This window comes from Erythrolamprus reginae, chromosome 4 (assembly GCF_031021105.1).
Source record: "Erythrolamprus reginae isolate rEryReg1 chromosome 4, rEryReg1.hap1, whole genome shotgun sequence".
NCBI lineage: Eukaryota > Metazoa > Chordata > Lepidosauria > Squamata > Dipsadidae > Erythrolamprus > Erythrolamprus reginae.
The window spans coordinates 86,535,710-86,561,293 of NC_091953.1; the positions used below are offsets into that span (position 1 = coordinate 86,535,710).

Here is a 25,584-nt window from a genome sequence, read left to right on the forward strand (position 1 = left end):
CTCACGTACCTGCCTCCCAGCTGCATGTCAACAGCCCTGCCTGTGCTACTCAAGGAGGTAGCCGGGCTGGCGGCGGAGTCCCCGAGACTTATTGTTTTAGGGGATTTTAATCTATTGTCACTCGGTGAACCCTCTTGGCGCAGGAGTTCATGGCCACCATGGACCTGACCCAAGTAGTACAGGCCCTGAGAGGGGGCACACTCTCGACATGGTATTCCCCTCAGGGTAGTTGAGTAATGATCTGATATTAAGGGGCTTAGAGACATTGCCTTTGTCATGGTTAGATCATTTTCTATTGCGGCTTGATTTTAAAGCTCCAATCCTTCCCTGCAGGTAGGAACCGATTAGGAGATTCCGCCCCAGATGCCTGATGGATCCAGAAAGTTTTCAAGGGGCGCTTGGGGTTTTGGCAGATTCACTTGAACACAGTTCAGCACAGTCCCTTGCTGCAACCTGGAATACAGCTGCGATGGAGGCTCTAGACCGAATTGCGCATTTTCGACCTCTTTGTGACAACAGACCCTGGAGTTCTCCTTGGTTTACTAAGGAGCTTCGGGGAATGAAACGTCAGAAGTCTAGAGAAGCGCTGGAGGAAAACTAGATCTGAATCTGACCAAACACTTGTAAAAACTCATATTAAGATTTACAAAATGGTGATCAGGTCGACAAGACATGCCTACAATGTCAGCCTGATTGCATCTGCAGAATCTCACCCAGCTGCCCTGTTTAGGGTGATTTGCTCCCTCCTTAATCAGCGGGGAGTTGGGGAGCCCTTGCAGGATAGTGCTGAGGCATTTAATAAGTTTTTCGCAGATAAATTGCTCAGATCAGGACTGGTCTTGACTCCAATTAGAATGCAGAGTCGGCTAACAACGAGTCAGTTGAGGTGACAGGGGCTTGTCTTGATCCACCTGTTTGCAGCCAGTTTGACCTGGTGACACCTGATGAAGTGGACAAGGGCATTGGAACTATGAGTTCCGCCACCTGCTTGTTGGACCCGTGTCCCTCCTGGCTGGTCTTGGCCAGCAGGGAGGTGACGCGGAACTGGGTCCAGGAGATTACCAATGCTTCTCTGAGGGAGGGGGTCCTTTCCGGCTCCTACGAGGAGGCACTTGTGCACCCCCTTCTCAAGAAGCCTTCCCTGGACCCAGCCATATTTAACAACTATTGTCCTGTCTTCAACCTTCCCTTTATGGGGAAGGTTGTTGAGAAGGTGGTGTCGCTCCAGCTCCAGCAGTCCTTGGAAGAAGCTAATTATCTAGGCCCTTGGCAGTCAGGATTCAGACCCAGCTACAGCAAGGAAACTGTTTTGGTCCCATTGAAGGATGATATCTGGCAGGCCCGGGACAGGGGTTTATCCTCTGTCCTTGTGCTTCTTGACCTCTCAGCAGCTTTTGATACCATTGATCATGGTATCCTTCTGCATCGACTGGAGGGGCTGGGAGTGGGAGGCATCGTTTTACGGTGGTTCTCCTTCTACCTCTCCGGTCGATTGCAGTCGGTGTTAGTGGGGGGGTCAGAAGTCGACTCCTAGGTGGGGTTCCTCGAGTCGGTCCTCTCCCCCCTGCTGTTTAATATCTACATGAAACCACTGGGTGAGATCATCTAAGGGCATGGGGTGAGTTACCACCAGTACGCTGAGGATACTCAGCTGCACATCTCCACCCCGTGTCCACTCAGTGAAGCAGTGGAAGTGATGTGCCGGTGTCTGAAGGCTGTCAGGGTCTGGATTGGTGCCAACAGGCTCAATCCAGACAAAATGGAGTGACTCTGGGTACCACCTCCCAAGGACACATACATCTGTCTGTCCATTACCCTGGGGGGGGGGATTATTGACCCCCTCAGAGAAGGTCCGTAACTTGGGCATCCTCCTCGATCCACAGCTGACTTTAGAACACCATCTTTCGGCTGTGGCAAGGGGGGTGTTTGCCCAGGTTTGCCTGGTGCATCAGTTTGGACAGGAAGTCTTTGCTCATGGTCACTCATGCCCTTATCACCTTGAGGTTCGACCACTGCAATACTCTCTACATGGGGATACCTTTGAAGAGTGTTTGGAAACTTCAAATCATCCAAAATGCAGCCAGGCGAGCGGTATTGGGCCTCCCGAGGCATGCCCATATCTCAACATCACTCTGCGGACTGCACTGGCCACTCATTGGTTTCCGGACACAATTCAAAGTGTTGATTATATGACCTATAAAGCCCTACATGGCATAGGACCAGATTATCTCTGAAATTGCCTTCTGCCGCATGAATCCCAGCATCACCTTTGGTCCCACAAAGTGGGTCTTCCCACGGTCCCATCAGTTAGACAATGCCGGCTGGCGGGGCCTAGGGGAAGAACTTTGGAACCAGCTCCCTCTGGAACCAGCTCCCTCCAGAGATTCGCACTGCCCCCACCCTCCTTGCTCTCCAAAAAAGTTTGAAAACTCATCTTTGCCGCCGGGCCTGGGGCCACTAGATCTCCCCCTGACCAACAAATGTGTTTAGAGTGACCTATTGAGTGAATGATAAATTGAGTCTTTTTAAGTTTTTAGGATCTTTTAAAGTCTTTTAATCATAATTAATTGGATCAAATTGTTTTACTATGTATTCTATGTTTGTTGTGAGCCGCCCCGAGTCCACGGAAATGAGCAGCATACAAATCCAATAAACAAACAAACAAACAAACAAACAAACAAACTGTATAAACAGTCTGTCTTACTTTTGTTCCTTAATAATGTGTCACTCTAACTGAAGATATGACAGTAAAGCCATGCTTACCTAAATAGTGGTTAAAATAACCTCTAGTTTAATAGGTGAAAGTAAATCTTAATTTTCCTGCAATTAGATTATCACAATTAATTGCTAAAGTTATGGAAAAACATAAGATGTTATAAATGCCTGAAAACGGAATTACTTGAATCAAAATATCTTGTCTTATCCCTAGCCAATGCAGTCTGTATCTGCTGGAATCATATCCCTGCATCACCTTTATCAAATTTTTATTTATTTTGCATGATTGAAATGAACCAAAGATTAACAAAATTAATTCACAAATAGTATATATGTTTTTAACTTTTTACAATGTAAAACCTGTGTTTTAACTAATGTAAACTGCTTTCAGAAGACAATAGCATCTGAAATGTAAAGGGAAATCTATTAAACAAATAAAGGACATATAGGATCGTCACCAGCAGATTGTTTTCTGTAATAACAATGTTTTTTCTCATGTAATACCCATGTATATACATTTATGATTTTAAAAAAATGCCCATAAACTGTAAAAGGCAAAAGCTGAGAAAAAGTGGATCCAAAATTAAGCCTATTTTGTACTGATTCACCTTAACTTCCTCTGAGCAAGCATGACTTACCCACATTTAATAGATGGTTATTCAAATAAATGTGAATTCCAGTTTTTCATTTCTGTTTAATGAAACTGTGTATCTCTTACATATATCCCATCCTGTCAGAAATACCATTTGTTACCCCAAACCTCTACAAGCAAAAGGGAAGTGGGGGAGGAGTGGCTATTATAGCTAGGGAGAGCCTTTGCCTGCGTAGGCTCGTTGCTCCGGAGATTGCGGGTTGCGAGTCCCTCCTTGTGAAGTTGGACTTAGGGGTTCAGGTGGGCTTGCTTCTCACATACCTGCCTCCCAGCTGCATGGCACAAGCCCTGCCTGTGCTACTCGGGGAGGTAGCCGGGTTGGCGGTGGAGTTCCCCGGACTTATTGTCCTGGGGGACTTCAACCTGCCGTCACTCGGCAAAACCTCTGGGTTGGCACAGGAGTTCATGGCCACCATGACAGCCATGGACCTGACTCAAGTAGTACAGGGTCCTACTCACGAGGGAGGGCATGCACCTGACATGGTATTCCTTTCCGAGCAATTGAGTAATGGTCTGAGACTAAGGGGCTTAGAAGCATTGCCTTTGTCATGGTCAGACCATTTCCTACTACGGCTTGACTTCCTGGCTCCAATCCTTCCCCGCAGGGAGGCGGAACCAATTAAGATGTTCCGCCCCAGATGCCTGATGGACCCAGAGGGCTTTCAGACGGCGCTTGGGGTTATTCCAGAGGCACTCATCCACAGTTCGGCGGAGTCTCTTGCGGAGGCCTGGAACAAGGCTGCAGCGGAGGCTCTTGACCGGATTGCGCCTTTGCAACCTCTCCGTGGCGCTAGACCCCGTAGAGCTCCATGGTTCAACGAGGAGCTCCGGGAGTTGAAACGCCAGAAGAGACATCTAGAGAAGCGATGGAGGAAGAGTAGGTCTGAATCTGATCGAACACTTGTAAGAGCTTTTATTAAGACTTACAAAGTGGCGCTCCAGGCGGCAAGATGCGCGTACCATGCCGCCTTGATTGCATCAGCGGTATCCCGCCCGGCCGCTCTGTTTAGGGTGACCTGCTCCCTTTTTAACCAGGAGGGAGTTGGGGAGCCCTTGCAGAGCAGTGCCGAGGATTTTAACACGTTTTTCGCTGATAAAATCGCTCAGATCCGGGCCGACCTCGACTCCAATTGGAAAACACAGTCGACTGACAACGAGTCAGTTGAGGTGACTGGGGCACGTACTTGTCCACCTGTCTGAGAAGAGTTTGATCTGGTGACACCTGATGAAGTGGACAAGGCCATTGGAGCTGTGAGTTCCGCCACCTGTTTACTGGATCCGTGTCCCTCCTGGCTGGTCTCGGCCAGCAGGGAGGTGACACGGAGCTGGGTCCAGGAGTTTACCAATGCTTCCTTGGGGAGGGGAGTTTTTCCAACACTCTATAAAGAGGCGCTCTTGCGCCCCCTCCTCAAGAAGCCTTCCCTGGACCCAGCTGTACTTAATAACTATTGTCCAGTCTCCAACCTTCCCTTTATGGGGAAGGTTGTTGAGAAGGTGGTGGCACTCCAGCTTCAACGGTCCTTGGAAGAAGCTGATTATCTAGGTCCCCAGCAGTCAGGTTTCAGGCCCGGTTACAGCATGGAAACTGCTTTGGTCGCGTTGATGGATGATCTCTGGCGGGCCCGGGACAGGGGTTTATCCTCTGTCCTGGTGCTTCTTGACCTCTCAGCGGCTTTCGATACCATCGACCATGGTATCCTTCTGCACCGGCTGGAGGGGTTGGGGGTGGGAGGCACTGTTCTGCAGTGGTTCTGCTCCTACCTCTCCGGTCGGTCGCATTTGGTGTTAGTGGGGGGTCAGAGGTCGACTCCGAGGTCTCTCCCTTGTGGGGTGCCTCAGGGGCCGGTCCTCTCCCCCCTGCTATTTAATATCTACATGAAACCGCTGGGTGAGATCATCCAAGGGCATGGGGTGAGGTATCATCAGTACGCTGATGATACCCAGCTTTACATCTCCACCCCATATCCAGTCAATGAAGCAGTGGAAGTGATGTGCTGGTGTCTGGAGGCTGTTGGGGCCTGGATGGGTGTCAACAGACTCAAACTCAACCCGGATAAGACGGAGTGGCTGTGGGTTTTGCCTCCCAAGGACTATCCCATCTGTCCGTCCATTACCCTGGGGGGGAATCATTGACCCCCTCAGAGAGGGTCCGCAACTTGGGCGTCCTCCTCGATCCACAGCTCACATTAGAGAACCATCTTTCAGCTGTGGCGAGGGGGGCGTTTGCCCAGGTTCGCCTGGTGCACCAGTTGCTGCCCTATCTGGACTGGGACTCATTGCTCACAGTCACTCATGCCCTCATCACCTCGAGGTTCGACTACTGTAATGCTCTCTACATGGGGCTACCTTTGAAAAGTGTTCGGAAACTTCAGATCGTGCAGAATGCAGTTGCGAGAGCGGTCATGGGCTTACCTAGGTATGCCCATGTTTCACCATCACTCCGCAGTCTGCATTGGCTGCCGATCAATTTCCGGTCACAATTCAAAGTGTTGGTTATGACCTTTAAAGCCCTTCATGGCACTGGACCAGAATATCTCTGAGACCGCCTTCTGCCGCACGAATCCCAGCGACCGATTAGGTCCCACAGAGTGGGCCTTCTCCGGGTCCCGTCAACTAAACAATGTCGGTTGGCGGGCCCCAGGGGAAGAGCCTTCTCTGTGGCGGCCCTGACTCTCTGGAACCGACTCCCCCCAGAGATTAGAACTGCCCCTACTCTCCCTGCCTTCTGTAAACTCCTTAAAACCCACCTTTGTCGTCAGGCATGGGGGAACTGAAACACCTCCCCCGGACATGTACAATTTATGCATGGTATGTTTGTGTGTGTGTTTGTTAGTAAAATGGGGTTCTTTTAAAATATTTTAAATTATATTTGGATTTGTTATGAATTGTTATATCTTGCTGTGAGCCACCCCGAGTCTGCGGAGAGGAGCGGCATACAAATCTAAATAATAAATAAATAATAAATAAATAAATCTGACTTTACTGTTTTCTTGCAGAATAGAGATATTTCTAAGGTAAATTAATTAGTGTCCCAATCCCATCTGTCCGTCCATTACCCTGGGGGGGAATCATTGACCCCCTCAGAGAGGGTCCGCAACTTGGGCGTCCTCCTCGATCCACAGCTCACATTAGAGAACCATCTTTCAGCTGTGGCGAGGGGGGCGTTTGCCCAGGTTCGCCTGGTGCACCAGTTGCTGCCCTATCTGGACTGGGACTCATTGCTCACAGTCACTCATGCCCTCATCACCTCGAGGTTTGACTACTGTAATGCTCTCTACATGGGGCTACCTTTGAAAAGTGTTCGGAAACTTCAGATCGTGCAGAATGCAGTTGCGAGAGCGGTCATGGGCTTACCTAGGTATGCCCATGTTTCACCATCACTCCGCAGTCTGCATTGGCTGCCGATCAATTTCCGGTCACAATTCAAAGTGTTGGTTATGACCTTTAAAGCCCTTCATGGCACTGGACCAGAATATCTCTGAGACCGCCTTCTGCCGCACGAATCCCAGCGACCGATTAGGTCCCACAGAGTGGGCCTTCTCCGGGTCCTGTCAACTAAACAATGTCGGTTGGCGGGCCCCAGGGGAGAGTTCCTGACTCTCTGGAACCGACTCCCCCCAGAGATTAGAACTGCCCCTACTCTTCCTGCCTTCTGTAAACTCCTTAAAACCCACCTTTGTCGTCAGGCATGGGGGAACTGAAACACCTCCCCCGGACATGTACAATTTATGCATGGTATGTTTGTGTGTGTGTTTGTTAGTAAAATGGGGTTCTTTTAAAATATTTTAAATTATATTTGGATTTGTTATGAATTGTTATATCTTGCTGTGAGCCGTCCCGAGTCTGCGGAGAGGAGCGGCATACAAATCTAAATAATAAATAAATAATAAATAAATAAATGCAGAATAGATATATTTCTAAGGTAAATTAATTGGTGTCCCAATCTGTGCACATTTTCCAAACTCCTTACCTACCTACTTATAATACGAACTTTCAGCTTTTAGCAACGTCCTTATTTTTAAAAAATCCAAATGTGCATACTTGTGTACTAGGACTTTAAATGAAGAAACATTCTATCATAGCGACTGCCTTTATCCTGGGTAGCTACACCATAGCTGCTTCTGTCCTCACTGCAGTTGGCTTTCATTTTATTTATGAGACATATTTTTATGAAAGTTCATATTTAAAATTTTATTTACTGACTAGATTTATTTACTGCCCATCTTGTATTCAATGACTTTGGGCATTTTACAGCATAAAAGTATTAAAGCATTAAAAACATTAAAATCATCAAAGTAATAATGAAATGGTGTAGTCAGTGCAGCAACAATAGGAAATGTACTATATAATAACTTTTAATAAGAGTTGGACGGTTCTCTGACTTTCCCTAACTAATTTTGCTCTGGTGGATGAAGTTGCTTGGATGAGCAATAAATTGTCTCAGATTAAAAAACTTGGTCCAGTTGCCATAATTCAACTTTTAAACACTTTTGGCCTCGATGATTGAGTCTTCATTGACATAAAATTACTGTATAACACTTCTTATAAAACTTTAAGAAATAAAGGATACATAATTCTGAAGGTCCCTTAGTGGTCTCTGAGTTTGGTTGTTTTGTTTCAGGTATTTCATTACCCAAACCCAAACTGTAATCAGACTATTACTGATAATATTACCTACTTTGGGTAATGAAATATCTGCAAGAAAACCACCAAGCTCGGAGAGTACCAGGTCGCTTTGTTTCAAACCTAAGCTACAAATATTCTTCTTTATTGATATATGGCAGTGATGGTGAACCTGTGGCATGCGGAACCATATCTGAGGGCACGCAAGGCGTTGCTCTGTGTCAGTCCAGCGCACATGCACGTTTTGGCAGCTGATTTTCAGCCAATTCTTTTCAGCCATTTTCATTCTCCCATGGCAAAAACGCTTTCCTGAACTCTGGGAAGAGCAAAAAACTGCCCAATGGGCGTAATGGAAATCCAGAGTCTTCAGTGAGGCCTGTGTGCATGCGTGGGGGAGGCAGCATGGGAGGGGGGGGGGTTGTCCATGCACAGGGCATTGTATTATGTGTGTGGGCATGTACGCACTCACTGTCGCATACATGTGCACCCTTTTGGCACCCGAGCCGAAAAAAATTCGCCATCACTGATATATGATTTATTCAGTAACCTGCAGAAAAGTCTGATATACTGCTTTTCTTTTAGAGATGAGGTAAGAAATTTAGCACTTTTTATTTTGCTATTATGGAAGTATATGTGTTATCAACATGAATATTTAACTGATGGAAGAAAAAATCCACAAATGCTGTCAAGGTCATTTAATAAGTACTAAATCAGGTTCTGCTGCACTAAAATATACAAATCAAGTTAGTTGTTTTAACAATTAGAGTAGACTGCAATTATACACATTAGTTAGCTTATTTTGATGTTCTTTTAATACACTTACAAACACAAAACAAACATGGAACACCCACACTGGATATGCGGAAAGACTTCCAAACTGCGTGTGGAGGGAGAGGAAGGTTACATACTTTTTAGATGAATAGCATTTCCTACAACAACAAACAACATACTTGCCCTAGCAGGTCCAAAACAATAAATTAAAGAATATTGTTTACATTGTTCGTTACTATAATTATTAAAGTGTTAAAAGAAAGTTCAATACATGCAATTTTCACTTTATTCACAGATTCACATATTTAACATAAAGTTAACATGCCTCCTAAGTGCGTGAACTCAGCCTATCATGGATTTTGAGAACAAATATGTCAGAAGTGCTGCATGCAGGAAGATATCCATTCCAGCTCTAAGATTTTAAGGATTGGATGAGTATTTAAAACTTTTTGTAACACAGGGAGATTTAAAATTCACTTATTTTTATTAGTTTAAACCAGCGGTTCTCAACCTGTAGGACGTGACCCTTTTGGGGGTCAAACAACCCTCTTACAGGGGTCGCCTAAGACCATTGGAAAACACATATTTCCAATGGTCTTCGGAACTGAGACACTGCTCCTCTATTTGTCTCCAGGCAGTTTCACCAACATGCAAATAGACTACTGCAATACACACACACACACTCTCTCTCTCACACACACCATGGGAACTTCTGAGCATGAGCAGCAGCAGAATTTCTGGCACTGCACATGCGTCGCTATCTTGTTTTCAACTTTTTTGGGGGCATTTTTAAAAAAACCAGAACTGCGTAAACCGCACGTGCGCCCACAAGGCATGGCCACACAGCGCAGGCGGAAGCGACCTGGCAGTGAAGTAAGTTAGAACCCACCCCTGAGTTTCCTAATAATTTTATCATTGGGGGTCACCACAACATGAGGAACTGTATTAAAGGGTCACAGCATTAGGAAGGTTGAGAACCACTTAAACAAAGCATTATTGCAGGATACAGAAAACTAATATTATTTCAGTTTATTTTCATGCCCAAGGCAAACTCTACGGTTGGTATTTAAAAATTTTAGGAAAAGGCTCAGACTAATGTTCAGAACTTCAAAAAGAAAACATATTTTGCCACCAGGAGACAGCCTGGAAAACAAAGACCAATATCTTAATTTGGTTGTTTCTCTCATTCAAGCACTTAGGAAGCAATTTTCAATATATTCCTCAGCATAATGAGGAAAAAGAGAAAAACTCACTGGAACATTCTAACTTGGGTCAGTTTCTTTCTGCTATCTGACGATTTCATTGACTGCAGCATCAAATTAATTGACCAAGTAGCCTAAGAAATTCTAATACTTTTCTGTTTCAAAGTAACTGAAGAGTGAGATCATCCAAGGGCATGGGGTGAGGTATCATCAATACGCCAATGATACCCAGTTATACATCTCCACCCCATGTCCAGTCAACGAAGCAGTGTAAGTGATGTGCCGGTGCCTGGAGGCTGTTGGGGCCTGGATGGGTGTCAACAAACTCAAACTCAACCCAGACAAGACGGAGTGGCTGTGGGTTTTGCCTCTCAAGGACAATTCTATCTGTCCGTCCATTACCCTGGGGGGGGATTATTGACCCCCTCAGAGAGGGTCCGCAACTTGGGCATCCTCCTCGATCCACAGCTCACATTAGAGAAACACCTTTTAGCTGTGGCGAGGGGGGCGTTTGCCCAGGTTCGCCTGGTGCACCAGTTGCGGCCCTATTTGGACCGGGAGTCATTGCTCACAGTCACTCATGCCCTCATCACCTCGAGGCTCGACTACTGTAGCGCTCTCTACATGGGGCTACCTTTGAAAAGTGTTTGGAAACTTCAGATCGTGCAGAATGCAACTGTGAGAGCAATTATGAGCCTCTCTAAGTATGCCCATATTACTCCAACACTCCGCAGTCTGCATTGGTTGACCTATAAAGCCCTTCATGGCACCGGACCAGAATATCTTCGGGACCGCCTTCTGCCGCATGAATCCCAGCGACCGGTGAGGTCCCACAGAGTCGGCCTTCTTCGGGTCCTGTCGACTAAACAATGTCGTCTGGCGGGACCCAGGGGAAGAGCCTTCTCTGTGGTGGCTCTGACCCTCTGGAACCAGCTCCCCCCTGAGATTAGGATTGCCCCCACCCTCCTTGCCTTTCATAAACTCCTTAAAACCCACCTCTGCCGTCAGGCATGGGGGAACTAAAACATCTCCCCCTTGTCCATGTTGTTTGCTGTCTGATTGATTGTGTGTGTGTTTTTATATATATTGGGATTGTTTTATGAATTTCTCAACTTAAAATTGTAATTGGATTGGTGGGCATTGGATTTGTCACTATGTACTGTTTTTTACTATTGTTGTGAGCCGTCCCGAGTCTGCGGAGAGGGGCGGCATATAAATCCAATAAATCTAATCTAATCTAATCTAATCTAAATAATAGACATAAATTATGGCCAATTATACTGGCAAGTTTTCAAACTCATCCAAAACTCCACCACTGAAACTTGCAACACAGCAAGATGGGTCAGTAAAATGTTTAGCTATATTATAAGTAGTCCTCAACTTAGGACCAGTCACCTAACAACTCTTTGAAGTTACAACAAATCTCCATGGGGATACTTACAATTGGATTCAAACTTCCAATGATTGCCTGATGATTTTGAATGCTTAGCAACTGCATCCTATATTCATGTTCATATGATCCATGTTCATATGACATATTTTACAACATTTTGTTTGCCAAAAAAATCATTGGTTTGTTTAATGACTGCAAGATTTGTTTAATCTGTTTGAGTTGGCTATGTGAATGATCTGATTAATGACCATGATAGATAGTTTGCATTATGATTATAACCTGAGAACTACCAGTACTTGAAATATATTTGCTAACAAAAAAACAAAAACAAAGCCAGTATCTAGATGCAGATTCATGTAATTATTCAGAAATAGCTAACAGTCATAACTACATGAAGATGGATCTTTATACTTGAACAATGAAACAACCCTTTATATAAACATTTAAAAACTTCTTCTCTTAGCTGGCATTTACTTGGAAGTTATTTTATGAATAAATTAAAGTCATGAAAACCATTACCTTATCTACATGTTCTGTTTGGGAGATGCATATTCTGGAAGGTTTTTTCTCATTGCCTAACATTTCCAGTTCAGTAATTTTGGTTTCATGGACAGAAATTTGCTCCTTCAGAGCAGGAATTTATGGCTGTGACATAAACCATAGCTATAAGTAAAATGACATTTGATACAATATAATGGCACGTTCTTTGTTCCCTGCTGACTTTGAATTTTCCTCCTCTCTCTCCTCTTTTTACGGCTCTCCAAATTGTTGGAAACAGCAGTGCAAAAAGTTGATTGTTTAGATATCTTATTCTGCTTTCTTTAAGGACAATGGGTAAATATTAAACAAGAGAACCTATTGCTCATGATTTTCTTTTATAATTCTTTAATAATTTTTAACACATTCTAACATACAAGACTGATCTCTAAATAACAAGGATTGAAGACTGATAGAAAATTTTTCCCTAGATGCTCAGAAGGAAGGTAGTATATGGCCTAATTATAGAACTGAACCAGATGGCTGTTCTCCAACTGACTCCATAAACTCTATAACCTTACTTATTGAATTACAGGTATTTCCTGTATGTTTTTTTATTTACTTTTGCTTTTGTGTGCCACTTGATGTGCCAATTTTATTGTGTAAGTTTCTGGAGTCACTGCACCCTTGAGACAATATACAAATGGATAGGAGATTGATAATCTAGTTACAGTGCATAAAATCTGTGCACTGCAATACACAGAAATTAAAGGCATTATATGCTAGTCTTTCTCTTTCCATCTTTCTGATTAACTTATATTTGCCTATACCTCTTATAGTCTTGAAATGCATTGGATTTATGTTAACATAATTTCTTTAGGATGCAAACTTCATTCTTTACATATAGCCATATTGTCCTATAATTCTACTTAATAAGGTATTCTCAATATACGCAGAGACAACAGACCCCAAACTTCTGAAGCTATTGGTTATTAGGAATATTAGAACTGTAGATTGAATACATGGACAGTTTTGCAAAGTGAGATAAAGTGCCTTATAAGCAGAAACCTATACACATACAAACTGCAATGGAGATATGAATATCATATTTTATAACCTTAAAATGAATGAGAAGGAATATTTCCTACAATCATTCAATTATTAAATCCACAATATCTGATAAAGCATCATTTCAACATATGAAATGCATTTCCTCAAAACTGTGGACGAGCTTTCTGAAACAATTTAAAAATAAAATACATTACAGTAGAGTTGTTACCTTAGAAAATGCACACAAAAATTTGTGAAGTGACAAAAATATTTCTATAAAAAGTATTCCTTATCAATAAATTAATAATATCCAAACAAAACTTGATTTCAGTTTTTGCTACTACATATAGTGATCTTACCTTTTTACGACAAGCTTTAAAAACTTGTGTGAGCCTTTCACCAAGCAGATTGCTTCTTGCCTGAAGCCAGAGAGGTTAATGTCATTGATGCTGACAATCTCATCTCCCGCCAGCAATTTATCCACAGCTGCAGCTTTGCTACCTTCTTCAATCTGAAAAATATAAAAGAGGGAAAAAATAACTGTCAACTCTGTTTACATAGTTTAAGTGTTTATTTTAAAAACACTTATGTTCTGCCTGTTTATCTCACGGAAATCCATCCGCCGACTTGACAATAGTGTATAAAAGAAGCATTTTATTTATTTAATTTATATGTTACTAACAAGTTACTCTGGGAGGTGAAAGTAAAAGTAAAAGTAAGGAAAAGGCATTTAAACAGTTCATCGGGACGCTATGAAGGGCACCGTGGTTAAATTTTCTTGTCCAAAAGTCCTTTATAACACCATTTTAAGAAGTAAAACTCACATGCAGTTACTTTATCCAAGTAGGCAGCAATTCCAAACTTAAAAGTGTTATAAATATCTGCTTCCATCACAGAAAGTGAGACATTCATCCCAATATACCGTATTTTTCGCTCCATAAGACGCAGTTTTTTTCCTCCCAAAGTAGGATGAAAAATCAGCCTCGTCTTATGGAGCGAAGATGCAGGCAGGGAAGGGGGGGGAGGCTGCGAATTCGGAAGCGCCATCCCGCCGGCTGGCTGGCTAGCTGCTGCCTGGCCCACCGTTCCCCGTAAGCTGCGCCCGTGAGCAGGCGTGCACCCCCAAATACACCCGAGCGCCCTTTTCCACGGGCGCGCGCTCCCCATCCCCCTGCCAGCCCGCGGGGAGGTGGGCGGGGGCGGGGGCGGGGAGGTGTGGCAGTAGGAGTAAAGGGAGCCGCGGCCGCCCCTGCCTCCCCACAGTGCCTCCGGCCAAATGCGCCCCTGGCTTCTCCACGCTGCCCTATTGCCCGCCCGATCCGCCTCCTCTCCTCCTCTGCCACCTCCTGCGTTGGGGCGCGATCTGCCTCCTCTCCTCCGCTGCCTCCTCCTGCCTTGGGGCGCAATCTGCCCCCTCTCCAACGTCGCTGCCTTCTGCCTTGGGGCGTGATCCGCCCCCTCTCCTCCTCCGCCGCCCCCTGCCTTGGGCGAGCAATCCGGGAGTCCGGGACAGGGTGGCTTTACGCCATGAAGAGAAAACGGCCGACTTTTCCCTGCTGCCGGAGCCGTTTCCTCTTCATGGCGCAAAGCCACACAGTCCCGGACTCCGGGATTGCTCGCCCAAGGCAGGAAGCGGCGGAGGAGGAGAGGGGGCGGATTGCGCCCCAAGGCAGAAGGCGGCGGCGGAGGAGGAGAGGGGGCGAATCGCGCCCCAAGGCAGAAGGCAGCCATCTGCCCAGACAGAAAGGAAACAAGAGAGAGAAAGTGAGAAGAAGAGAGAGAAAGAGGGGGAGAGAGAGAGAAAGAGAGAGGGGGAGAGAGAGAAAGAGAGGGAGAAAGAGAGTGGGAGAGGGGGAGAGATAGCAAGAGAGGGAGAGAGAGAAAGAGAGAGGGAGAGGGGGGGAGAGAGAGGGAGAGGGGGGGAGAGATAGCAAGAGAGAGAGAGAGAGAGGGAAAGGGGGAGAGAGGGGGGAGAGAAAGAGAGGGAGGGAGAGAGAGGAGATAAAGAAAGAGGAGAGAGAGAAAGGAAGAGAAAGAAAGAGAGATAGAAAGAGAGAGAGGAGAGATGCTCAGTGAGCCTTTCTTTGAAGTTGCCTTTCTTTCTTTCTTTCTTTCTTTCCTTCTTTCTTTTTCTCTCTTGCTCTCTTGCTCTTTCATTCTTTTTTCTTTCTCTTGCTTTCTTTCTCTCCTTCCTTCCCTCATTCCATTTCTTTCATTCCCCCTCTCTATTTTTATTTCTCTTTCATTTTCTTTCTTTCTCTCTTTCTTTCTTGCTTTCTTTCTTGCTCTTTTTCTTTCTCTCTTTTACCTTCCCTTCCTCTATTTCTTCTTTTCTTTCTCCTTCCTACCTTCTTCCCTCCCTCCCTTCAGTCCTTCCTCTCTTACTCTCCCCTTTCATAAGTTTCCTTGCTTCCTTCCTCTGTTCCTGTCCCTTCCCTTCCCTTCCCTTCCCTTCTTTCTTTCTTTCTTTCTTTCCTTCCTTTCCTCCCTCCATTTCTTGCTTTCCTTTTCCTTCCTCCCTTCTTCCCTCCCTCGCTCCCTTCTTTCACTCCTTCCTCTCTTCCTCTCCCCTTTTTGGCTCAAAATATTTTTTTTCTATTTTCCTCCTCTAAAATCTAGGTGCGTCTTATCAGCAGGTGCGTCTTATAGAGCGAAAAATACGGTAAATATTCCCACAAATCACACTGCACTTATCTTATTGGAATTAAGCATCAATTAGATCAGTGTTTCCCAACCGTGGCAACTTGAAGATATCTGGACTTCAACTCCCAGAATTCCCCAGCCAGCTGGCTGGGGAATTCTGGGAGTTGAAGTCCAAGTATCTTCAAATTGCCAAGGTTGGGAAACACTGGATTAGATAACTACGTAATCAAAACCTATCACATCATTGATATCAAAATGCTGACATTCCTTGTAATAAAGAACATGAATTACTGAAGCCAAGTTGTCATTCCCTGAGTGTATCAGCCAGAAGTGGGAAAAGGTCCCTTTAGTCATGGCCTTCAGATGCTCTACAGGAGCTAACACCCAGGATGGGCTACTGCCCAGATGGGGGGGACGCAGTGGGGTAGCGAAAATGGAGCTCCACCCCAAAGCACCCAACTTGCACTGAAAGATGTTGAAAGAAAATGCAGGGCGTCCTGCATAAGCCACGCCCATAGTGTGGTAGTAAAAATTTTGATAGCCCTTCACTGCTAACACCTAACAATTTGAGAAACCCTGCTATATGGAGAAAATAATAGCTGGAACAATGCAATGAAGTACATTTAATGTGTTAGTTCTCTAAAGAAACCTTTATAGGAAAAAATAATACAACACAGACTTTTACCCCATTTTCTTGTAACTACAGTGATACCTCATGATACGAACTTAATTGGTGACGGGAGGAGGTTCGTAAGGTGAAAAGTTCGTAAGATGAAACAATGTTTCCCATAGGAATCAATGGGAAAGCGATTAATGCGTGCAAGCAGAAAACTCACCCCTTTTGCCTCATTGCTGCCGGCATTCAGATCGTTCGGGGGTGGGTAGAGGAGGGGGGAGACCGGGGGGGGGAGAGAGACAGTGCAGACTGCCCAGAGGGAGCCTCATGGGTGGATTGGGTAGACAGTTACTGTCCGGCTGCAATGACTCAAAGGGAAGGGAGGCGGAATACGGGAGGAGGAGGGAGGCAGCCTCCACGCTCCAGGAGCTAATTGGCCAAAGACGTTCCCAGCCCAGCGCTTTTACATTGATCCCTTTCTCCGCCTCCCTCCCAGCCTCCGGACCGCATTCGCCTTCCTCCCGCCTGCAGCCGACTGACCGTGGGATCCTTCCCGAGCTCGGAGAGCTTCCTGGGAATGAAAGCTCGCGAATGCAACAAGGGCGAAAGCCAGTGCTGCGAAGACCAGGCGGCGCTCCAGAGCCTCTGCGGCATGTTAAAGACTGCCTCCTGCCTGCCCCTGCTCTTCTGCCAGAGCGGGGACAGGCAGGAGGAAGTTATGCCGGATACGGGCGATGGGTGGGACAGAGGGGTGGGGTTAAGCCTCCTTTGGCGGCTGGGGAGCTGCGCGGCTTTGCCTTTTGCTGGGAGGGCAAGTGAAGGGCCGGATCTCCTGCCTCCTGCCTCCCCCCCCACCCAAATGTCTCCGCTGTAGCAGCTGCTACAATAGACTTCCACGCCTTTCGTCCGTGCCTGGCGGGAGGTGAAGAGTGCTTTGCCCAGTGCAAAGTTGACAGCAAGCAGCTCCGCAGTCGCCAAAGGAGGCTTAACCCCACCCCTCTGTCCCACCCATCGCCCGTGGCCGGCATAACCTCCTCCTGCCTATCTCCGCTCTTCTGCTGGCCACGGGCGATGGGTGGGACAGAGGGGTGTGGTTAAGCCTCCTTCGGCGACTGCGGAACTGCGCGGCTTTGCCTTTTGCTGGGAGGGCAAGTGAAGTGCCGGATCTCCTGCCTTTTGCCCAGCCAAACCCCCAAATGTCTCCGCTGTAGCAGCTGCTACAATAGACTTCCACGCCTTTCGTCCGTGCCTGGCGGGAGGTGAAGAGTGCTTTGCCCAGTGCAAAGTTGACAGCAAGCAGCTCCGCAGTCGCCGAAGGAGGCTTAACCCCACCCCTCTGTCCCACCCATCGCCCGTGGCCAGCAGAAGAGCGGGGATAGGCAGGAGGAGGTTATGCCGGCCACGGGCGATGGGTGATCCGGCGCTTCACTTGCCCTCCCAGCAAAAGGCAAAGCCGCGCAGTTCCGCAGTCGCCGAAGGAGGCTTAACCACACCCCTCTGTCCCACCCATCACCCGTGGCCAGCAGAAGAGCGGGGATAGGCAGGAGGAAGTTATGCCGGCCACGGGCGATGGGTGGGACAGAGGGGTGGGGTTAAGCCTCCTTTGGCGACTGCGGAGCTGCTTGCTGTCAACTTTGCACTGGGCAAAGCACTCTTCACCTCCCGCCAGGCACGGACGAAAGGCGTGGAAGTCTATTGTAGCAGCTGCTACAGCGGAGACATTTGGGGGTTTGGCTGGGCAAAAGGCAGGAGATCCGGCGCTTCACTTGCCCTCCCAGCAAAAGGCAAAGCCGCGCAGCTCCCCAGCCGCCAAAGGAGGCTTAACCCCACCCCTCTGTCCCACCCATCGCCCGTATCCGGCATAACTTCCTCCTGCCTATCCCCGCTCTTCTGCTGGCCACGGGCGATGGGTGGGACAGAGGGGTGCGGTTAAGCCTCCTTCGGCGACTGCGGAGCTGCTTGCTGTCAACTTTGCACTGGGCAAAGCACTCTTCACCTCCCGCCAGGCACGGGCGAAGGACGTGGAAGCCTATTGTAGCTCGCCCATGGCCGGCAGAAGATCGCTCTTGCCCGGCTTCACACGAGGCATCAGGTCAGCATTCTGGGCGGGCGGGCGGCGGACGAGGAGGGGGAAAGCCTCCTGCAGCAGCTGCCACAGCCGCCGGCTTCCCCGCCGCCCACCCGCACAGAATGCTGACCTGATGCCTCGCGGGGAAGCCAGGCAAGAGCGATCTTCTGCCGGCCATGGGTGAGCGGCGGGGAGTCGGGGCTGCTGGCAAGCGCCCCAGCCCGGCTGTGACCTTTTAAAACAGCCAGGCGGCTCCCCAGCAGCCTCCCGAAGCCAAACGCCAAACCCGAACTTCCGCGTTCGGCTTCGGGAGGCTGCTGGGAAGCCCCCCGGCTGTTTTTAAAGGTGACAGCCGGGCTGGGGGGCTTCCCAGCACCCCCCCCAACCCCGAACCCGGAAGTTCGGCAAGAGTTCGGGGTTCGGGAGGTTGTTGGGAAGCCCCCCAGCCCGGCTGTCACCTTTTAAAACAGCCGGGCGGCTTCCTAGGAGCCTCCCAACGCCGAACCCGGAAGTTCGGGTTTGGCGTTCGTAACTCGAAAAAAGTTCGTAAGAAAAGGCAATTTTTTTCTGAACCCCGGGTTCGTATCACGAGTTGTTCGTAAGACAAGGGGTTCGTATCTTGAGGTACCACTGTATTATACTTTTTTCTCTTGCTTCTGACAATTTTTTGCTTCATTCTGAAACACACCATATTATATATATATTTGCCTGAAAGAGGGTGGGAGGAACTGTTTATTGCCATACACCTCAACAAAGTTTGTTGCACAACTGCCTTTTTGAATTTAATAATAAATATAACATTTGAAGTAAAGCAATATATGTTCTTTCTTCATAATATTTACCAAACAGACCAAGAAAGAACTTCTGAAGGCAAAAACAAACCAAACAAAAGCAAAAACCAAGTCATTGGTTGGAATCTTGTTTTGTTTAACAGAACAGAAAGTGGAATTTCAGTGAGCTTAATAAAAACATGAAGATATATAGTACAGCCTTTTAGAAAGAAATATTACTTCTAAACTTGATTAAACTATCCATTGTAGAAATGCTCCTAGATTTAAAATAAAAACAATTTCTACAACTTATCTGCAAACCTAATATGAAAAAACAGTCACAATATGCAGAGAATGGATAAGGCATACAAGGGATAAGTTACATAGCTTTTAAAGGGGAGTATGTTTATAATAGAGATTCCCGCTCCAATGCAGATCTAATCTTTTATGTGTTTTATGTTTAAAAAAAACATTTTTATATGATTTACTGATATATTATTTTATTCCAGATATAGTCAAAATACAAAATATAAAAAACCTTTTACATGATTATTTTAGACATGTTTGTGGATTTATATTTTTGGTTGTATGTTGCCTGGAATCACCTGTGACATGAGTAGCCATAAAAATTTAATAGATTATTATTAATAATTTTATTATCTACTAACATATACATAAAACTGATATCCTTAAGTTAAAATGTCCTTCATATTTTTCTAATTGATTAACTTCCTAATATTCTCAATGCACAAAACTGAATTATTTATTTTGAGAAGACAGACTGTCCAACAAAAACCAATGTCCTCTTTTGGCACGAAGTACAAACTATATACAGTACTCAAAGTACTGTAGAAAGTAATTTTACAATTTTAAAAAGGCAGCTTTCTAGATTTCCAGGAAAGAAATGGCAAACTGAAGACTGCTCAACAAAATTTTAAGCCCATGACTGTGGCAGAAGAAAGAACTGACAAGTATATCATGTCTTCGTAATTTGTGTTGGGACAAGGAGAAGATTTGAGCTCCAGACAGTTGCTCCTTATGAGGAGACTGCAGGTTTAGAGCTCTGGGACATGAGGGAATAGCCATTTTTCTCAAATCATGGTTGGGACTATTAAGAGGATACTGGTTTTGCATATTACCTTTCTAATCACTTTTGAAAATAGCTTATTATCGCTAACTCCCTTTCAGCTATTATGAACCTTTGGATTGACAAATTTTACAAGACTGGGCAATTTTTTTTCAATCCTTAGTGAAAGACATTCAAAATTAAAATTTAATGATTTTAAAATGTTTTTGGAATAAATAGAAAAAGGAGTACAGTGTCCCCTCGATTTTCGCGGGTTCGAACTTTGCGAATGGCCTATACCACGGTTTTTCAAAAAATATTAATTTTAAAAATACTCTGCGGGTTTTTTTGAACATCACGGGTTTTCCCAATTTGTCCCTCCCCCGGGGGCAAGCATGGAAGACAAGCCGTGGCTTTTCTTTTCTTGGGGAAGCCTGGAAGCTTCAGAAGGAGAGGCGACAGCGGTGGGGGAGGGGGAGAAGAGAGAGAGAGGAATCCCGAGCTGCCCTCCTGCGTCCAAGCCGCAGATTTTCAAACATGTTCTGCAACTCCCACCGGAGGACTGGGGACGTCCCGCAAGCCTCTTTCCAGCCGGGCGAAGGAGACCGGCTCTGGGGGCTGGTCTAGATGGGGCTGCCGAGCTCTTGAGTGGACTGGAGAAATGGAGCCTACTCCACGGGCCACAGCAGCTCAGCTGGCAGGAAGAGGAATGCATTGGGGGGGGGAGCCGCCAGGATGGCCATCGCCACTGCTGCCCAGAGGCGAAGGGCAATAGCTGCTGTGCCTCTCGCTTCCCCGGATGGCTTCGGGTGGCCCTGGTCTGCGCATGGCAGGCAGGATCTTGCTCCTGCCTCCTCCTACTCAGCAGCCCCCGCCCTTCGTCCTCTCCTCCTCCTCTTCCTCGCCACTCTTCTTCATGATCACTAAGTTGTTGAGTGCGTAGCAGAACACGGCCATAGTCATGGGTCCAGCTGCTAGGGGACAGGCTTCCTCCTCCTCCGCCTGCTTCACCCAGTTCAGCTTCTGCTAGACAGCCCACCTCCTCTTAGGAGGGGGTGGCATCAGCGTCAGAACACACACGTCTGCTCCCCTTCTCTCCTGGTTTAAGGCGCTGGGCGAGGGGCAGGCGGTGGAGGGGCGAGCGGCATTGGTGGAGGGGGTGCCATGCTTTTTACGTTTTTTTATGTTATATTTATGAAAATATAACATCTCTACTTTGTGGTTTTTCATTTTTCGTGGGTGGTCTTGGAATGCATCCCCCATGGAAAATGAGGGATCACTTTATTTTTTAAATAGACTAAGGGCACAAATAAATCTAAAAGGAGATTTTTGGAATTAATTTTAAAGAATATTTCCTATAGGAAAATACTTTTTAAAAAAGAAGATAAAATTTTAAAAATTGGATGCCAGAGGAAAATAGGAGGAACAAAAGATTAGGAAGAACAATAGTTAAATTCAACTAATAGGAAGAAGCAAATTATTTTAACATTGGGCATACTGAAGAATATTTTTGGACCTTGAAATTAATTTTGTCTGCCTTTATAGATAAATTCTGTTAAAATATGTTATAGAATGAATTTTACCTGATATGGTTGAGACTATTTTTAAAGTGGATTAAAAAATGACAGGTTACAAAAATGAATTGCAAAAAGATAATTACATTGGACATACAAAGGTTACAAACTGTCATAATAATTAAAAGAATATTAACAAAACAAGAGAGTGGCTTGGATAATTTTCCAATAGGATTTTAAAAAGTCTTGTTAGAGCTTTGAAGAATTTTGAAGAGGAATGGGGAAAGATATGCAAGAAATCAACTTCTAGGACATCTTGAAGGGAAGACTTAAAGGCACTAACAATCAAGATAGTTAAAGTGAAAGGAAGGAATATAAATCAAATATGGTTTATTTAATCAAGGTTAAAAACAGATAAGTTGTTATCTCTGGCAACTCTTTTGTTGGCCTCAGGGTTGAAACAATGAGGCTTTAAGGATTTGTTTAGATAGATAAAAGATGGGCTTTGGGAAGAAGAGATTACCGGTATTTGCTGTATTTTAAGAGAAAGTGATAACTTTTTCTTACTTTTGGTAAGAGAAGAGTCATTTTTTTTCGTATTTCTTCTTTTTCTTACTATATCTTTATTTTTTCTTTATTATATTTTTTCTTTCTGCACCTTTAAAAAATATATTAGTTTTTATTATATTTGTAATTATATATATATATATATATATAATTACAAATATAATAATGGGTCTTGGAAACAAAGAGACTGAGTATGGCCATTAAGGATAGCAAGTGTGGCATCTAGATCAGCAATTGTTTGCAATGTCAGTTACTTTCAAGCTTCCTCTGGAAAGCCAGCCATGACATTTGCCCTCCAGTGGACCAATGGGGAAGTACCTGATGGATTTAGGGCAAAGTGCCAGGATTGTAAATGAGGAGGCAAAGAGAAGCACATGAGAGGAGGACGGAACAGAGAAGGAATGATGGGCATGGGAGTAGGGGGAAGAAAAGCCAATAGCTCCCTGTCAGACAATGTCAGAGGCAGACAGTGCTCCAGATGGATATGGGGAAAAATGCCAGGATCGTAGAAAGGGCAGGAAAGGAGTACATGGGAGGGGGAAGGGAGAGGGCAGGGATGATGGGCAAGGGAGTAGGGGGAAGAAGGGCCAATAGCTCCCTGTCAGACAAATGTTTCTTTTGACTATAAATAACTAGACAACACTGGGTTATCAGCTGGTTAATTTTAAAAAATCAACTTTCTGTAAATATACAACTACCTATGAGTGTTACCCATCAGCATAAAAGACCATATTGAAAATAAAATTTCATATGCTGTGTTTCAGCCAAAGCTAGAAGAAAAAGATGATTTAATTTGTAAGCTAGCAGCTATTACACTGATGATACAAGACTTTCATGGACTGAACAGACATTGATAATATGTTAGTTATCAAAGAAGAGGTAAATATAATATCAACACAATTGAAATTGAGATACAAATGTTAATTTCAATAAATGTTTTGAAAAAATGGAGATGATTTCATGCCTAAACCTCATTTCTGGACATGGAAATTCCTAGTACAGTATATACATTCAGAATTTGTTATAGATTTACTGATAAAATGAGTTACTATTAGTTATCAATCAAATTAATGGTCACTTAGTTGCAGAAAGCTTTCTACAAGCTTAGAAAGTAACTTATTTATGTTTCTGTATTTTACAAGTTTAGTCTTACCCAATATTATACTGTTTCCTTAATTTTTGAATTTATCATTTCATAAAATGCTGTACATTGAAAACATAAACATGATAGCATTTTCTGAAATAAACTCACCTGAATTCATGTCCCACAGCTATTTATTAAAATGGTTAACATTGATCTACAGCTTTTAAATCACTGATCAAATAAATATGACATGCCATGTACAAAGAAAGTTGATTTCTGAATAGAATTGTAACAAAGTGCTATAAATCCTTAAACTGATGAGGGGAAGGTTGGTAATCCCCACAAGGAAAACAAACTTCATTAAACAATAATGTAGAACATTCCAAGAATAGTTACAAATCTATTTTCAAATACTGACAACATAAAAGGAACAGGAGGAAAGGGAAGATCTGCAGATTTAAACAGATAAAAGACTAATAGAGCTGCTGTAATCTCAAAAGACAAAAAAAGATCCATTTACTGATCAGCATTTGTTATTAATCAAAAATGACCACATTCCTTTAATGACTAATTAACATGAACAAGCAAGCTATGTCACACATTGTCTAGTGTCACATGGAATGATGACTTTGTATCAAGTTATAGTCTTTGGAAGATTCACATATTTCTTTTCCTTTTCATTATTATCTTATGCTGGAATATGATCCTCAGTTGTCAGCATTGCTTTGTTATCAGATATAAATGACCTCTACCGCCCTAATATCTCATACAACTAAAAATAGATTTAGCGTATCTGGGTTAAATATTAATGTTTGATAGCTGTTGTTTTTAATGGACAAAATCTAGACCTCCCATTTGCTCCTTTTCTTTTTTGATTTCAATTCTCAGAATTGGCTTTATTGATGCTAGCTGGAAATTTTGTTAATAAAGTCCCAATATATATAGATATGCATAGGGTCACTTCTAGGTAAGTTAGGCAACGTAAAACTCTAATAAACAAATAAATATTGGGAAGAGGAAATATTGATTTAAAATTATTGTTCCCATCTTGTGTGAACTAATTTGGGTGATTTGGATGGCATATTAACAAGATGAATATTATAATTAAAGAACATTCTAAATTGTAAAAATCAACTTATAATTGCTGAAGTCCACACTATTTAAACTTGCTGGGCTGAGAAAATGCTCTACTACAGAAGTATCAAACTCATAGCGTCACAATGGCATCATTTTCCTCCTTTGCTAAACTGGGCATGGGTGTGGCCAGCATGTGATGCATACAGCCTGTGATTTTGATAGTCCTGCTCTACTGTATATTATTGAGAATCCTCTTTCCCCCCCCCAAATACAGTGATACCTCATCTTACAAACGCCTTGTTATACAAACTTTTCGAGATACAAACCCGTGATTTAAGATTTTTTTGCCTCTTCTTACAAACTATTTTCACCTTACAAACCCACCGCCACCGCTGGGATGCCCCGCCTCCGGACTTCCATTGCCAGCGAAGCACATGTTTTTGTGCAGCTGGGATTCCCCTGAGGCTTCCTTCCATGGGAAACCCCACCTCTGGACTCCCATGTTTTTGTGATGCCACAGGGGAATCCCAGCAGGGAAATCCCAGCAGGGCAAAAACGGGCGCTTCGCTGGCAACGGAAGTCCGGAGGTGGGATTTCCCATGGAGGGGAGCCTCAGGGGAATCCCAGCAGCGCAAAAACGGGCACTTCGGCTGGCAAAAGGGGTGAATTTTGGGCTTGCACGCATTAATCGCTTTTCCATTGATTCCTATAGGCAACATTGTTTCGTCTTACAAACTTTTCACCTTAAGAATCTCGTCCCGGAACCATTACATTTGTAAGACAACGTATCACTGTATATAACTATACTATCTTGCTTCTTTGGAGATTGTGGATGATCTTGTTTGCCTGGCCTCAAACAGTGGCTATCACAGCAGAGTCTAAAAAGCACAGGAAATGGCCTCTGCTGCTCCGTTTCCCTTTCAGTCTTGGCACTCTCTTTATCCAGGGCCTTCTGACGCCTTTGTGTGTCCTTCCCCTCGGCCATAGTGGCCTTTCTGGAGGAAAGTACTTTTGTACTGATTAGAACCTCTGCTCCTGTTATTGCCAATTTGGGGGCTGAGGAGTGTTTGCTTGGAGCAAACCCATTTCTTCCCCACTCACGGTTTCCTTGCTGTTCTCTGTTGCTGCAGGAGACTCCATTCCATGGATCCAGCCCCTCCAAGGAAAAAGGGCAGACTCATTTCGAGTGCAAACAGTGCTGACATGGTTAAGTAATCGCCACCAACAAGTATGCACCAGGACCGGGGCAGTGACTCAAGTACCCTCCACAAGCTGCTGGAAATTCCATGCCGGTCA

General features: G+C 44.8%; 1 protein-coding gene across 2 annotated transcripts in view; it reads right to left on the reverse strand.

Annotated features, from left to right (window-relative positions):
- Nucleotides 1–25,584, reverse strand: part of SHROOM2 (shroom family member 2) — a 191,039-nt gene that overhangs the window by 83,660 nt on the left and 81,795 nt on the right. For both annotated transcript variants that reach the window (XM_070750847.1, XM_070750846.1), the window contains exon 2: nt 13,243–13,394. In XM_070750847.1, coding sequence (XP_070606948.1) covers nt 13,243–13,394 — 152 coding nt within the window. The remainder of the gene's footprint in view (nt 1–13,242; nt 13,395–25,584) is intronic.